We start from the raw sequence: 15956 nt of genomic DNA on the forward strand, positions 1-15956 counted from the left end.
TTTATGGTGCTGTGCATGTTGAAAATCTATAACCGAGCCATCAGCTTAGCCTGTTCCTCAAATAGCAGCCTAACCCTGTGGAATAACAGAGTTTTTATGTGCAAATTCAGGCATTTGGGTAGACCATCATCTTTTCAGAGGTGTTAGCTCAGGAGAGTGATGCTCATATTAATAAACACTGTTGATTTGTGTTTTGTAGAAAGAAACCTAACTGCAAAGAGTGAAATTTCACTTATACATACATAATGCAGCTGAAAGCATGTGCATATTTTACTGAATGTTTAAAGAAGTGTTTTGATGCAAATGGATATTATCATGCTGACTTCCAGTGCTTTGTTCTGTAAAATATGCAAAATATACATAAAATATGTAATATGGCCAGAGTAATTTTGGAGTTGTTGTTTGGGTTGGGTTTTTTTTTGTTTGTTTGTTCGGCTTTTTTCCTTACCAAGCATTCTGAGGGTTGTAAAGAAAACAGCATCCTTTAATGTGCAGGCTAATTAATGTATCTTTTATTACTACTGTAGTGGTCAGAGACTTTAGGCAATGCGAAGTGCCTAGATTTGCTACAGCAAAATGGTTGCATTGAGTCACTAGTCAAAACAAAACATTTCATCTACAGAGAAGAGTATGTTGTGACATATGTGCAATATGTAGAATTTGGAGCTTCGCAGCTGATCTCAGCTGAACTTTGTAACAAAGTATTCAGAATGGATTGAAAGAAAAGTACCTCGGGTGGAAAAAAATGGCCAAACCCCAGTAAGAACATGCTACTGATGTTTAGCATGCATATGTTTTTGTTTTGACATGTGGTGACCACAAGGCTTAGTAAACAATGACAGGTTTTAAAATAAGATTGTGTAATAATTGGTGTGAGTGAAAAACAAGTGGGAGCTCAGATACTATAAATGTCTTCCTATGTAATTCTTCCCGGGGTGAGGGCGTCTGTCAGAAGCAGTGCATTTGCTCATTCAAGAAAGTGTTTGAAAGACACTGATATTTTCATGTGAAATGCAAGTGTCTTCTCCTGACACAGTGTGGAAGGTGGCATAGCTGTTCACAAAATCTGCCGTGGTTGCATAATTAAGATTGTGTAACTTTTAAACTAAAAAAACATTCACTTCCCAGAAGAATCAGTGATATTTTACCTCTTAAGATGAAAATTGGCCTGATATTTGCCTAGTATTTCCATTTGGCAACAGAACAATGATTACTTTGTACCAAAACATGATGCAATATTTACACAAATTTAGATTTTTTTTTTTCCCAGGGAAAACTTGGGGAAAAACTGTAGCAAGGACCTATCACCACATATCTCTCTTTATGAGCTGCTGCTCATGTTTGCAGTTCTTGTGTGAAAACTGAGGCATTTCAGACTTTGTGTGTCATTTCAGTTAGGAAAATTGTTATATCTGACAACTTAAGTGTCTGAAGTCTCCAGTGATGTTGTTCTTACCCTTTTTACTGTAGGTATTTTATACATCTAGAACTTACTACAAATCATGTCCATGTGGAAATCTTGCTCTTTGTATACATTTTATTGTTCACAAGTGCTGCTAAATTCATACTGTAATCTGTCCTTCACAAGGTGCAAAATTAAATTTCCTTGTCTGATTAATATGTTTATTTGTGTTGAACTGAGCATCACTGGTTAGTGTCTGGGCCTTACTTGTCACAGATTTTAACAATTTGGGGATATATAGTGCCTTTTTTTTTTTTTTTTTTTTTTTTTTATGAGGTAGTAGTTTGGAGTAGTAGGTCCGAGAGCAGACCCAAAGCTGAATTGCTGCATTTCTTTTCTACACTGAAAGGGCAAAACCCTCCAAGTAATCCTACAAATAGTGATCAGGAACTATTTCACATTTCTACAGTATGGCCCAGTATCCTGGTGTTCAATTGCTGTGGCTCAGCATCAAGTGAGACAGAGTTGAGTTTCTGCTGGTGAAGAGAGCACCCTGAGAACTTGAGAGCTCATTTGTATCTTAGCATTGCTTTGGATGCTAGTACACATCGCTAAGTTGTATTTACTTAAATATTGTTTACTTAAATATTGTTTACTTACTACCTAACTCAAATCAATTCTTCTTCAGGTTAGGACCAGTAGGATTAGGTGTCATACAAACCTACCTTTAGCCATCAACATAGTGTTTAAAACAGGAGCTCAGTGGTGGGCTTCTGTTTCTGACTGTTCTCTGGATAGGAGCTGCTCTCATTCTCATGAGTCACTGCATACTATAATTCAAAAGAAAATGGGAATGGAGGGAGAGCAATAGAACAGTGATGTTTTTGTTGCCTTCTGAAATTTTAATCACACTGGAAGTGTTTAACTTGTACCCCAAGGAAATAAATAGGGTTGGGAGAAGATGAGCAGTTTGTATAATCCTCTTGTTTAGTTTCATATCTGAATAATACCAATCCTCTGCTTAATATAGAGATAGATTCAGGATATTTGCATTGAAAGATGGTCAGAACAGGTAAGTTTCGTATTATCTGGCATTCTTAAGCACCTCCAACAGTCTCTTATGTGCACAGCAAAGTTAGGAAACAAGCAACAAAATATTTACCTGCTCTTTTAAAAGCAGTGGAATCAGAGAGATATATTAGCTGCTAATTGACGAGAAGGTTGTTCTGTTGGTTATTTTGGCATCCCTTTGGTATCAGGTTTTTGTTCAGTTCAAGTAGAACTGTGATTTGTTTGCAAACTTTTATCTATAAAGGAAGTGTTTAAGTTGAATTTGGCTCCTTGGTAGTGTTTGCTTGCTCTCTCTCTCTCTCTTTTTTTTTTTTTTTTTTTTTTTTCCCCTTTAAATAGTCATCCTGTGGAAATAAGTCTGTGTTCAGTTGGACTTTGGCAACATGAAAGCTTTTTTTATACATTTTTTTCCAAACAGTACTAATGTGTACATTGGGTATGATGCTGAAACAGGAAATAGTGATGTACTTTCAGTGAGCAATCCATGTCATTATGGTGAAAAGGTCAGTTTTCAAGCATTTCTTCTGTAGACTTCTATGGCTTCTTAAAATACACTTGAATTTAAGTTTTTTGAGGGGTGCTATTTTTCTATAAAAGTCGCAATTTGAAATTATATTTGAGATACTTAACATAACAAAAACTGAGTGCCTTTCTGCAGCTGTTCTGTAAATGTTTATGATGCAAGCCAGAATCTCTTAAAGAAAATGACCCATGTTTTCTTTTTGCCATGGAATGGAACATTTATTTGTTGCAATATATGGTATGAATTTCTCTGCAGACATCTTAGGGCTGTCGGATTAGTTGGTTTTCATCTTGTAACAAATAACCTCAGATACTTAGTATATAGGATGGAAAAGCCTAAATCTAAGTGATAGCTGATTTTTTTTGTTTTTATGAGGAATAAATCTAGAATTGTGTCTTTGAATTTGCAATTCATTGCTTCAGATTCATACCAGATTAATGTAGAGCAGAATTTGGCTCTCTTATTTGCTGGTGGAATAATTTGTTTCCTTTGAGTCTCTCTGAGTCAAACTTCTTATCTGTTCAAAACTTCTTAAAATCAAATGAAACACTCTTGTTTCATACCTCATTTTTCTGTAAAATCACCCCAAAAGAGATAGAGTGTGCCTGACCTCTGATTAGGAAGGATCACACTCGGAGGAGGGAAGGAGAGAGTCTTGTTCTTCTTTGCATCATGTACCTATTCACCTTTTATATGAAATGTCTGAGGCAGGTTTGAGTTCCAAGAGTTAAGGTTAACAGATATCAGAGAACAACAGATTTGTTTATTTGTTTATTTCTTGTCTCTGGAATGCTTTTAAACAGAAAGATTCCAGTTATTTTTTTCAACATACTCAGGTAATGGTCTCAGATAATAGTTTGAATTACCTGAATGAACAAGATTAAGGTGAGTTTGGTAAAACCTTAAAATGGATGAAATAATCAATAGTACTACAGTTAATTAAAATATGCTTTTATGCCCATCTCTCGATGGCTGATAACTGCAAAAATCAGGAAGCTAGGTTTTATACCACTTCTAGTTGTAGGTGCACAGATTCTGTCCACTGAGACCAGCAACTACCAGGGACACAACCATTCATTTGTAGAAACCTGAGAGTAAGAGCCTGAAGTTGGTGTTCGATCACAGTGAGCTTGCAGTCTGCCCTTGGTGGGTCTGTAATGGAATTTTCTCAGTCAGCTTCTTGAGGAATCCCTGTGAACACAAGTGTTTAGCCAACATAGAAATGGAGAATAAATTCTGCCCTGTAGCTTCTCCTTAGTTAAGCTTAGTACATTTTGATCATTTAACAGTAAATTCACAGTGTACTGTGTACTTGCTGAGAAGTATTTGATTTGGTATTGGTAGTACTTTTCAGTGGCATTTAAAAAACATACATTGTAATGATTAGTTGAGCTACACAAATTTAAAAAACGTGTATTACTCTAAATTTTTCATGTTATTTTCAAAACTATGATACTCTGGCTGGTTTTGGAGAATGGCAATAAAGCTCTGAAACTCAAGGGAAGGCAGAACATCTGGGGTAGGGTTAAATGAACAAATTAGACTAGAATGTGAAGAGGTAACAATAGCAATTACAATATTGAAAGTGGTAGAAAAATAAATATAACTAACCTGTTTTTAAAGGGTTGCCTTCTTGGAATTGCAAATGCAAAAGAATGTCTTACAACTCCTGCCAAACTTCGTCAAAAAGCACAGGCATCCTTGCATTCCCCAGTAATTCAAGACTGCCAAGTGTCAGTGGTTGAGATAGGAATTTGAAGTCATTCCTAGAGGTGTTCAAATAGGCAGGTAGAATGCCAGCTGCAAAACCACAGTCAGATGGGACCCCTAACCAGGGGCTGTTGGAAATGCAAAGAAAATCTCTCGTCAAAAGTAGGAAACCTTTTTACAAACCTGGGAAATTGAAGGAGTGTTTCTTCTTCCTTATCTCTTCAGTAAGTACAGTTGAAGACTGTAGGTTTAGTGTCAAATAGTATAAAAAACTTGCAGTTGATATGCTTTTTCCCCCCTTCATTTGTGTAAAATGTGCAAACTATATACCCCAAGGACTACATCACTTTTGTTCCATTGCCACATAACTCCCACAGCCCATGAATGAGTGTGTAATGTTGTGCAGAAGGGTGAACCAATGCTTGTCTGCCTTCATGCCAATAAAATCCTTCAGTTCAGAGAGGCACATTGACTGCTGGTTGAGAGCTCTTCTTCAGACTTAGCCCACCTGTGACTTTGCTTAGGTAGAAGAAATTGTAAATCCATGTTCTATTGCGGTTCCCAATATGTATTTTTTTTTTCCTTCCCATCTGGATGTCAACACCAAACAGCTCTTTGGGAAGCATCATTAGGCAGAGGGAGATGTGGGGTAGCACAGCCAGCCAAAGGGGTATTTTCTTCCCAAGAGGCCAAGGCAATTTTCTTTTCAGTTGCAGGTGGGGAATTGCTCAGAGGTGGCCTCTCTTGTAAGGCTGCTTGGCTGCTGGGCTTATCCCAGACATAAACTAAACTTGCCTAATATGAGTCTTGGCAGAGATCTGTGCATGAGTGTAAGGATTTCATACGAGCCACTGCAGCTTGTCTGTGCTAACGCTTGCCCTATAGAATTAAATTCTTCAGGGGCCATTTACTGTGGTTTTAGGCCAGCTTTGTGCTGGCAGAGCTGGACAGAAAAGATTTAAAACAGGACTGGATCTGACCCTTAGTCCTTACACTAGAGTCAATATTTATTCTGTACAGCGCAGTCAGGATTTAGCCTGGAAGACATAAGCTTCCAATTTGTTCGCTTGCAAGAGCTGTAAGATGAGCTACAAATTGAGAAGTAGTAAAAGTTGTATTTTGCCAAATTTTATTTTAAAGCTGTTGAGTGTAACCATTTTAATGGTCTGAAAAAAAATTTAAAAAGAGAGGAAAAAAAGAATGGAAGGAATAATCTTGAAGCTTTGCAGTTAACCACATATGTGTCCCATGCATGCAGCTCACAAAGGCACCTTAGGAAAAGAAATGACAGGATAATGCTCCTTCCTAGAAAGTTTTAAGTGTCTTGATTTAGTAGGTGCATCTGACATAAGTACAGCTCCCGTTTTTTTCAGTATTCTCATGTTCAAAGTTTTCACAGAAGTAAAACATCCTGGTTTGAAAGGGGCGGATAGTGCAGTTAGTGTGGCTGGGGGAGCTCGCTTCCTGGCCACATTCCTGCTGGGAAACCTGGCTTGGCCTCTGGCCAGGCTGGACTTTGCAGCTTCTGTCAAATGATGTGCTCAGCCCAGCAGCCATATGGCTTCTGATCCATGTAGGTGGGCTCCTCTTAGTCCCTCCAGCAGACCTGAACCATGTCGAAAGTATTAAAGAAAATGTACATTTTTGTCATCCTTAGTTTCTTAGTTTGAAATATGTGGTATTTGAAATATAGGGAGTTTCTGTCTATTGAATAGTCTTTGCTTGATGAAGAGTAATACTGAAATCTATATTTGTGGGGTTTTCTAAAGGGGACACATTAAATCAGTTGACAAATGGATGTCTGTTGTTGGCTTAATCCAGACTGTGGATGCAGGCAGATGAAGCAGAAGCTTGACTGGAAAAAACAGACAGAATGCAAACTAATTTTGCAGTGTCTTAGGTTTCTCCTGCTCTTCCACTAGGGAGTGAAAAAGAACAACAAAAACAAACAAACCCCAAAGAAATAATATTAAACCCATCTTTGACACAGGGTGGATGGCATCTCAACCCAAACCAGAAATTATTATGTTGGTTCTGGAACAGGATTTATTTTCCTCCTGAGACTGACTCTGACCAAACTTAAGGCATCAATAATACCTGTAATTAGTCTATACCTGTTTCATAGTGTAGGTTGAAAAATTATATAGAACATTCTTCAAATAGCAGGACCACAGAATGTCCCGAACTCTGTAATGGAGGTTTCAGTGCAGAACAGAAAATTGTTGGAAGTATATTAGCATCATATTTTGCTTTCTTTAAATAAAACCATTAAGTGGTTTTCTTTAAACCATTGCTGTCAGATTTCCATGACAGCCAAATTTCTTCTGTAAAGGCACTTTTGGTAGAGGGAGTATGGAACAGAAAGGATGCTCCCATCTTCTAGAAATTTCTTCTTCACCATTTGCAAAATTGCCTAATAAGGAGAAAAGTATTTTCCTTTGAAGATGCTAATAACTTCATGGTCTCTCAGTGAGGCACATTCCCTCTCTTCCCTGTTTCTGCTTCTCATTTTTCCTTTACATCTATGCTTGTATATTGGCATCAATACTGTCCTGAGATTCAGGTTAGCTCAATTGAGGAAAATGGTTTTCTGCTTACCTGCCATTTCTGAAGGCACTGCAGAGCTGCTCCATAGTAACAACTTCTGATATTTTTTAAATCACATGAGAATTTCTTTTTCCATTTGAAGCAACACTTTTTATTTGAGGAAGTGAATTAGGAAAATGAGAAAAAGTTTTACTTGAATTACTTTTTTTTTCTTTGTTCTTTTAGAGAATGAGATGAGAGATATTTAAAAAGCCATTAGCACATCAAAGCTGAATGGCATTGTGACCTCAAGTATTCTTGTTTGTATTTCATTGCTTGCTATTATTTTGCACTATGTGGGATTTCTGTACAGTTATAATTTAAAAATATGTTGTCCATATTTGACTAAACCAACAGTCCATTAGCTGCTGCTGTCCTGACTACTGATATGTCATTGGCATTATTAAATAATTGACAATTGGTGGCACGGTAGAAACTCCGCTTATGGGAAGTCATGGGGCTTTACTGACATCCAGTTTTTCTTTGAAAGTGTTATTAATGACAAAGAATTAAAAATTATTTTTCAATTTCTCATTTTTTTTAAATTTTATAGGCTTTACTATTTCATCATCCATTGGTTTTATTCAATGGAGAAAACATGAGTGCTCTAGTTGTTTTTCTGTCAGTTTCTAATTGAGGATCATTATGGTAGCCTACATATCATCCTCCAAAGCTAATACTCCAGCTGTTTCTAACGATCTGCTCTTTAGAGATGCTTTGAATTTTGGCCTTTATAAAACATAAAGAAAATCTGTAATTGTTGCTTTTGTTATCACAATTGAGCAAAATTCCTTTTTAAGGAAGCAAAAGCCAGACTCTGTTTTCAAGATAAGACTTGCTGAAAACTGAAAGGGAGGGTCCTTCTTTGACTGGATAAATGCTCATCAAGAAAGTGAGAGGGTCCCTTTTTTAGGGGTGTTCTCTGTGCTTTTGTTTTCTGCAGTTTATAGAGCAGCCTGCAGTCTGGTAATGATCAGACAAATGGCATATTGTGGCAATCACAGAAGTCCTTTGTGTATTTGGTCTGTATGTTTCTTCTGTTAAAAGGCAGCCCTATAGTCTTGAGCAGTATCCAAGTGACATTAACTGATTTGGAAACCTACTCACTTCACTCCATTTTCTTGTACCTGAGTGGTGACACCCTGGATGGGGTTTTGCTCAGGTCCCTGAAGCATTTAATGAGAGGCCTGGAGCCTAAAAGTATTAACTGGGGAGAGGCATTTAAAGAGGATTTGCCAATGGGATTCAGGGATAATCCAGGCTTAGTGAAGGGACATTGACAGCTCTCTTTTGAATGATTCGGGAAGGTGAGACTGCATTAGTTCAGACTTGCAGTTAAACCGAAATATTTTGAAAAGACTTGCACTGGTTCTTCTTCAAAATGGGGTTGTTCAAACCTCTAATACACAATGTGACTTTCTTCCAGTATATGGAGAAATGAAATTTCCAGGCCTCTGCTATAAAAAATAGATTTTTTTTCCAGCATTATGCTTAATGTCAGGAATTTCTTATGATTGTATTTTTTTTTCTACAGGAAATTTGAAGATACTCATGACTATTAGATTCCTGGAAGATGCAGGTAATTGTTTTATACTGAAAAAAAGATCATATATTTCCCTATGCATTTTCCTGCACTTTGCTAATGCGTCTTCAAGCCCGATTGAGTTTTTTCACTGAAAAAACATTCCAGTTTCTCTAATACTGCTTTTTTTACCCTTTTCCTTGCTACTGTAAAATCAGGACTGTTGCTGTATTTCTCACTGTTGCATCCAGAAAAAAGCCTGTGTTTGGATAATACGGAATCAAGAAACCTACATTGTTCTTCAAATTCAAATGCTGGACTTCTATATGAAAAGCATACCGCTGAGCATTTTTTCTTTGTAATAGAACTGTGGTAGCCTGGTGCATTTAAGCATAAGTGGTACATGTATAGCTGGATAGAAATTTTGACATTGAAATCTAAAATGCTAAAGGCACATAAACACAGTCAGAGCTCATTTCTTTAATACGTGTCTTGCCTCTAGTAAAACATTCTCACTAAAATTTATTGCAGTGGTTGGAAGATGGAGATGTGGAAAGGTACTGGTAGAGTATTCAGAATGCTTATGCAATATCTCTTTTTTTTTTTGAGTGTTTAAAAGTAGTTTAAACATCATCCATAAAACCAGTTAGATGGTCTAAGATAAAAAGTACCTCATTTCAGCCATCTCAAAATTTGGTATTGTACTCCAAGGTATTTAGTATTTCTGCCTAGCCAATAGAGAGAAACAGGCATCTCCAGAGTGGAGGGCCATGTGCAGACATACCCTGTGCCTGAAATACTCAACACAAGATGGAAAGATTTTTGCTCTGGACGTACTGGTCACCCTCCACTGACTTTAGAGGAAAGCCAGGGACTAAGGTCCATTTCTGAGTGTGAGTAACATTGGGTAGGGTAATTCCCACCCACAGTGTTAGGATGGTGGTGGAACTTTCTGATAACCAATCCTTTAAACTGTCCCCAGAAAGCCTTCCAAAGGGACTGTTCAACTTGGAAAGTCTAGATCCCCGTTTTCTGTTCCTAAGGCTTTTATCAAGTAGTGATTATGCTTGTGTGCTATTTCTGGAGCCAATCTTAACCGTGTCTCCTGACAAAAGGGAGTTTTGTGAAATGTAGTTACCTTTACTTAAGTCTCTAATCACTTTTCATGAAAGGCTCAATGAAAGTGCAGCTAGCTGCATCAATGTTAGTTTGCACAGCTGTATTAATAATAATTGGTGTGTGTGGTTTCTTTGTTTTTGCTTACAGATAGCTGTGTCCCCATGGAAGAGATGAAGAGAATTTTGTCCTAGTAGATGACAGATTTCTCTGGGTCATTCTGCATCTCAGTATTTAATAACAATGGAAAATGTCCCAATACTATAACAAGTCTTTGCAAAGGTATAATAAACTGTTTAGGAAAGCTTCTGCCATGAACAGAACTGTAGAATACTCAAAGTAGTGTACAGACACAAATCTAATGCCTATAGACTACTGCGTGGAAAGTTCCAAAGAGAAGGAAAAGTCTGTGAACTTGCAACAGCCCTGGAAAAATGGGAGCAACAAAACTTTAAAAAGCACAGCTTTGGACACACTCCATGTGTCTGCACAGCTTTCAAGTGAACTAGCACTTAAGACCTTGTGTAACAAAATGGACTCTGGGGACACTGCTATAGGGCAAAAAGCTACCTCAAGGTCTGGAGAAACTGCTAAAGTACCAAGTAGATGGAGGCAAGAACATTCAGCTGTTATTAAGATGAGCACTTTTGGCAATCAAGAAGTACAGAGGCAACCACAAATAGATCACGAGCAAATTGGACACACAGCATCAGCACAACTTTTAAGTTCTGGGAAACTGGTATCATCAAGTGAAGCTGCACAGCAAGTCACGGAGAAGCAATATCCACAGCATCGTCCCAGTCCTTACTCATGTCAACATTCACTTTCTTTCCCACAGCATTCATTGCCACAAGGCTTCTTGCACAATATAAAGCCACATCAGAGCTTGGAAGGCCCTCCGTGGCAGTTTCCTAGCCACTTGCAATCAGTTGCCTCAGAGGACTTGTTTCCTTTTCACATGCATAGCCATAGCGGAGGTTTCTCCAGAAAGAAGATTTCAAGTTTGAACCCTGCATTCAGCCAATATTCTCAGAAATCTTTAGAACAATCAGATGATGCTCACAAAAAGGAGCACAAACCCAAAAAGCCCGGCAAGTACATTTGTCCTTACTGTAATCGGGCTTGTGCCAAACCTAGTGTTCTTAAAAAGCATATTAGGTCTCATACTGGAGAGCGACCCTACCCTTGTGTTCCTTGTGGTTTCTCCTTCAAGACAAAGAGCAACCTTTACAAGCACAGGAAGTCACATGCCCATGCAATTAAAGCAGGACTGGTACCTTTCACAGACTCAGCAGTTTCTAAATTGGACCTAGATGCCAACTACATCGATGTGGAAGCAGAAATACATTCAGATGGTGAGCAGAGCACAGATACTGATGAGGAGACCTCACTCTTGGTGGAAGGTTCTGACAAACTGAGCCCTGTCCCACAGCTCCCCCTGGACATTGCCAGCAGGAGCGGTTTTCACTCCTCCATGGAAGAGTCCTTGGTGGGGCCAATGAAAGTACCCATTTTGATTATCCCTAAAAGTGGACTTCAGTTACCCAGTGAGAGTTCACCATATATTGGCTCTGATATGTTGCAAAACCCATCCTTAAGTACTAAGCCTGAGGATTCTCATACCGTTAAGCAGCGACTTGCACTAAGACTGTCAGAGAAAAAAGGGCAAGATTCTGAGCAGTCATTAAACCTCCTGAGCCCACACAGTAAAGGAAGCACTGACTCGGGCTATTTTTCCCGCTCAGAAAGTGCTGAGCAGCAAATTAGCCCACCAAATACTAATGCAAAGTCTTATGAAGAGATCATCTTTGGGAAGTTCTATAGGATTAGTCAAAGGACAGCAGTAACAGTAGCCACGGCAAATCAGGAACACAGTTTAATGGGTAGAAAGGGCAAAGCAGAGCCATTACCTCTTTTAAATAACAGATCAGATATCACAATGCTTGAGGAACATGTTTCTCAGCTGACTCCAAATAAAGAAGAACTCATTGACTCCAGTAATTTGAGCACTATTAAATCTACACAGGTTTATCCAGGCAGCAATACAGAATCTAGACAATCCCAGACCACCACATCATCCATCAAAAGTGAATCTGGCCTGTACCAAGCCAGTCAGCAGGGTGATGTGCCCGTCCTTCTAGAGCCCCCAGTAGATTCCTCGCCTCTTATAAGAAGTAACTCCATGCCAACCTCTTCTGCAAACAGCCTAAGTATCCCCCCATCTCTGAGAGGAAGCCATTCATTTGATGAGAAAATGACTGGGTCAGATGATGTATTTTACCCTGGGACAGTGGGAATATCACACCAAAGGATGTTGAGGAGACAGGCTGCCTTTGAACTGCCCTCTGTGCAGGAGGGGCACTCAGATTCAGACTATCATGGAAGACCAGGGAAAAATATAATTATTGCTTCCAGCAGGCAGACAGACAGACATGACAAAGGACAATCCTTAAAAGAGAAGAAAGGAGAAAAGGGTTTTTATGACTATGATGCCACTGGAAAGCACTACAGAAAGTGGGAAGAATTTGAGGCTCAGAAACAGAACTACAGGGACTCACCATCCTTAGGTGGGATGAGCAAGGTGGGAGAGTGCTTCACTGATCCACTTGGACAATCTCAGGCAGTGCCATACATGCTTGGAACAACTTTTGAAAACAGAAAGCGCAGGAAAGAAGAGAGTGTTGGAGATGAGGAAGACAGTCCCATGCTTTGCAGCAGTGTGACTGGTACCACTGGGGGAACGCAGCATTTGGACTTCGATCCCAAGTCCCAAATTCAGGAAGTGCCAAGGAGTGGATTTGCTCTTCAAGGCCTGGACAATGCTGCCCAATGCCATGTGGAGCGTTTTGAAATCTGCAGGCCTTACTTGAACTCTGGAAGCCCAGCAGCTTCTCTGGAAGACTCATCCTTATCTGCCGAGCAAGAAAAGACTGCAGAATCTCTGGCTAGAAAGCCCCCTGGAAATGTTATCTCTGTCATTCAGCACACAAATTCATTGAGCAGGCCAAACTCATTTGAAAGGTCTGAATCTACAGAACATATTGCCTGCCAGCAGGAAAAGATCTATTCACCATCTGAGACATGCGAGAGTGAGATTTGTGAGTCCCCAATGAGCCCAGACCGAGCTCCACAAGTGGAAAGTGCTGACACCAGTAAGCCCTCTCCATCACAGCAGCCTCAGTCCTGTCACATACAGCCCAGGTTGGTTCGCCAGCACAACATACAGGTACCTGAAATTCGTGTCACGGAGGAGCCAGATAAGCCTGAGAAAGAAAAAGATGTGCAGAATAAAGAGCAGGAGAGACCCACTGAAGAATTCCAGTGGCCCCAGAGAAGTGAAACCCTTTCTCAACTTCCAGCTGAAAAGCTACCACCCAAAAAGAAGCGATTACGACTGGCTGACATGGAACACTCCTCTGGAGAATCCAGCTTTGAGTCTACAGGTACAAGCCTCTCACGCAGCCCTAGTCAAGAAAGTAATCTGTCCCACAGTTCAAGTTTTTCCATGTCCTTTGAAAGAGAAGAGAGTATGAAGTTCATCACGCCTCCCAAACAAGATGAGTTTGGAAAACAGTCCGAGTTTCTAACAGTTCCAGCTGGTGCTTACTCACTTTCTGTCCCTGGGCATCACCATCAGAGGGAAATGAGACGCTGCTCATCTGAACAGATGCCCTGTCCTCATACTACTGAAGTTCCAGAGATCCGAAGTAAATCCTTTGATTATGGGAACCTGACTCATGCCTCTTCAGCTGGGACACCTACTGTGGCACTGTCTCCATCCCGAGAAAGGAAGAAATGCTTCTTGGTTCGCCAGGCTTCCTTCAGTGGTTTTCCAGAGATTTCCCAGACTGATCAGAGCACAGAGCAAAGTATTAAGCAGGAGCAGATGGAACTTGTACAGGCTGGTCTTCGCTCCTCTCATCTTGCCTGGCATCCCTCCCCTTCCTCTGTACTTCAGCCCATTCAGGTAGATGACTCTGGAAAACAGGCAATTATTGGCTCTTGTGCTCAGCTTAGTAATAGCTCATCCCACCTCGCCCAGCAACAGGCTCTTCTTGCAGACAGCCCAGAAATGTTAAGGACTCCCTTGATCCAACAAGCACCTTATATTCCCAACAAATATCCAGAGCAGCAGCAGCTATTTGCACATCAGGAAAAAGTTCCATTTTCTCCTATTCATAGCACCTTGTTTCAGTTCCCATATCCAGCTGTCTGCATGGTTCACTTACCACCATCTCAGCAGCCTGTCTTGTGGCAGTCATGCACAGAACCTCTACACTTCCAGCATCATTTTGTACAGCAGTTGCAGAAATCTTATGTCAAGCAGCCTTTCCAAACAGACGTTCCACCAAGTTATCACCTGGAACATGCACCAGAGCTTATTGGAAAGAAATCAGCTGATTATGTGAATGCTAAAGAGCAAGCATACCAGCATTACTCAGGAACATCTGAGCAGTATTCAAAAAATACACTTGCTAAGTACCGGTCAGACCATAGCATTAAACCAACAGATACCTCCTCTGAGCAGCATCTTCAATCAGATTTTGACTCCCCAGGTGATGAATCTGTACAGTCTTTGCCAGGAACAGTTGTTCCCGTCAGGATTCAAACCCATGTGCCATCTTATGGTAGTGTCATGTACACAAGCATTTCCCAGATCCTTGGACAAAGCAACAGTCCTGCAATTGTAATTTGTAAAGTTGATGAGACTGTTTCTCAAAGAACATTGGCAACTAGTGCAGCCATGCAAGGAATTGGATTTAACATAGCTCAGGTGTTAGGTCAGCATGGAGGGCTAGAAAAATATCCGTTGTGGAAGGTGCCACAGACGCTACCACTTGGACTGGAGCCACCGATTCCCCTGTGCTTGCCTTCCAGTTCTGACATGGCTTCTACCTTGGGAGGAAGCAAACGAATGCTTTCACCTGCCAGCAGCTTGGAGCTCTTCATGGAGACCAAGCAGCAAAAGCGAGTCAAAGAAGAAAAAATGTATGGGCAGATAGTTGAGGAGCTAAGTGCAGTTGAGTTAACTAACTCAGATATAAAGAAAGATTTTCCAAGAATGCAGAAGCCTCAACTAGTAAGGCAGAGCTGTGCTACTGAGCCAAAAGAAAGTCTACCATCCGTATCATCCTCTTCACCACTCTCGTCCTCATCATCTCAAGATTTCCCATCTGTCAGCATGCCAGCAGCTGATGCTTTCCCACTGAGCAGAGAGAAACTTTCCAGCTTTGATTCCACGTCACCAGGACAGAAGTCCAGTGGTCCTTCTGAAGGAAGAGACTCGCCAGAAGAACTGGATGTCGATGAAACGGCCTCAGATATGAGCATGAGTCCACAGACGTCTTCATTGCCACCAGGAGAAATTCAGCCAGAAGACCAACTGAAACATCAAAAGTTGCCTCTTGGGATGTTAGTCCAGATGTCATCCAATAGCAGTGGGAAAGTCACAGGCTCAACCATTCTCCTGACAGACATAGCGGATTTTCAGCAGATCCTTCAGTTCCCAAGTCTGCGCACAACTACTACTGTGAGCTGGTGTTTCCTGAACTACACAAAACCAAATTACATTCAGCAACCAACCCTCAAATCTTCCGTTTATGCTTCATGGTGTATAAGTTCATGTAACCCAAACCCATCTGGGCTAAGTACAAAGACCACTTTAGCACTTCTAAGGTCTAAGCAAAAAACCACCGCAGAAATCTACACTCTAGCTGCTATGCATAGGCCTGGAGCTGGTAAATTGACATCATCGAGTGCGTGGAAGCAGTTTGCTCAGGTAAATAAAAGGTTTTAATAAAATTAAATTTGTATATCTTTATTTGATAAAATACTGGTAAACTATTAATGTAAGTTAATGACTTTTTAAAAAACAACATTCCCCATTGGGCAATCAGACATTGACATCTTTCCATGACAACTGTACCCTTCTGCAAGCTCTGCTACTTCTGCTGTCTCTGTCTCTGTTTTCAAAAGGAGATGTAAAACGTGAGGCTTTTATAGCCATCCCTTCATGTGTGCCAGAG

The 15956-nt window shown here is 40.2% G+C and overlaps 1 protein-coding gene across 8 annotated transcripts in view; it reads left to right on the forward strand.

Annotated features, from left to right (window-relative positions):
- HIVEP2 (HIVEP zinc finger 2) overlaps nt 1-15956 on the forward strand; it is a 142025-nt gene that overhangs the window by 107657 nt on the left and 18412 nt on the right. For all 8 annotated transcript variants that reach the window (XM_030447288.1, XM_030447289.1, XM_030447290.1 and 5 more), the window contains 2 exons: nt 8827-8871; nt 10081-15709. In XM_030447288.1, coding sequence (XP_030303148.1) covers nt 10292-15709 — 5418 coding nt within the window. In that variant the 5' untranslated portion in view covers nt 8827-8871; nt 10081-10291. The remainder of the gene's footprint in view (nt 1-8826; nt 8872-10080; nt 15710-15956) is intronic.

The sequence above is a fragment of the Calypte anna genome, chromosome 3, assembly GCF_003957555.1.
Source record: "Calypte anna isolate BGI_N300 chromosome 3, bCalAnn1_v1.p, whole genome shotgun sequence".
In the NCBI taxonomy this organism is placed as follows: domain Eukaryota; kingdom Metazoa; phylum Chordata; class Aves; order Apodiformes; family Trochilidae; genus Calypte; species Calypte anna.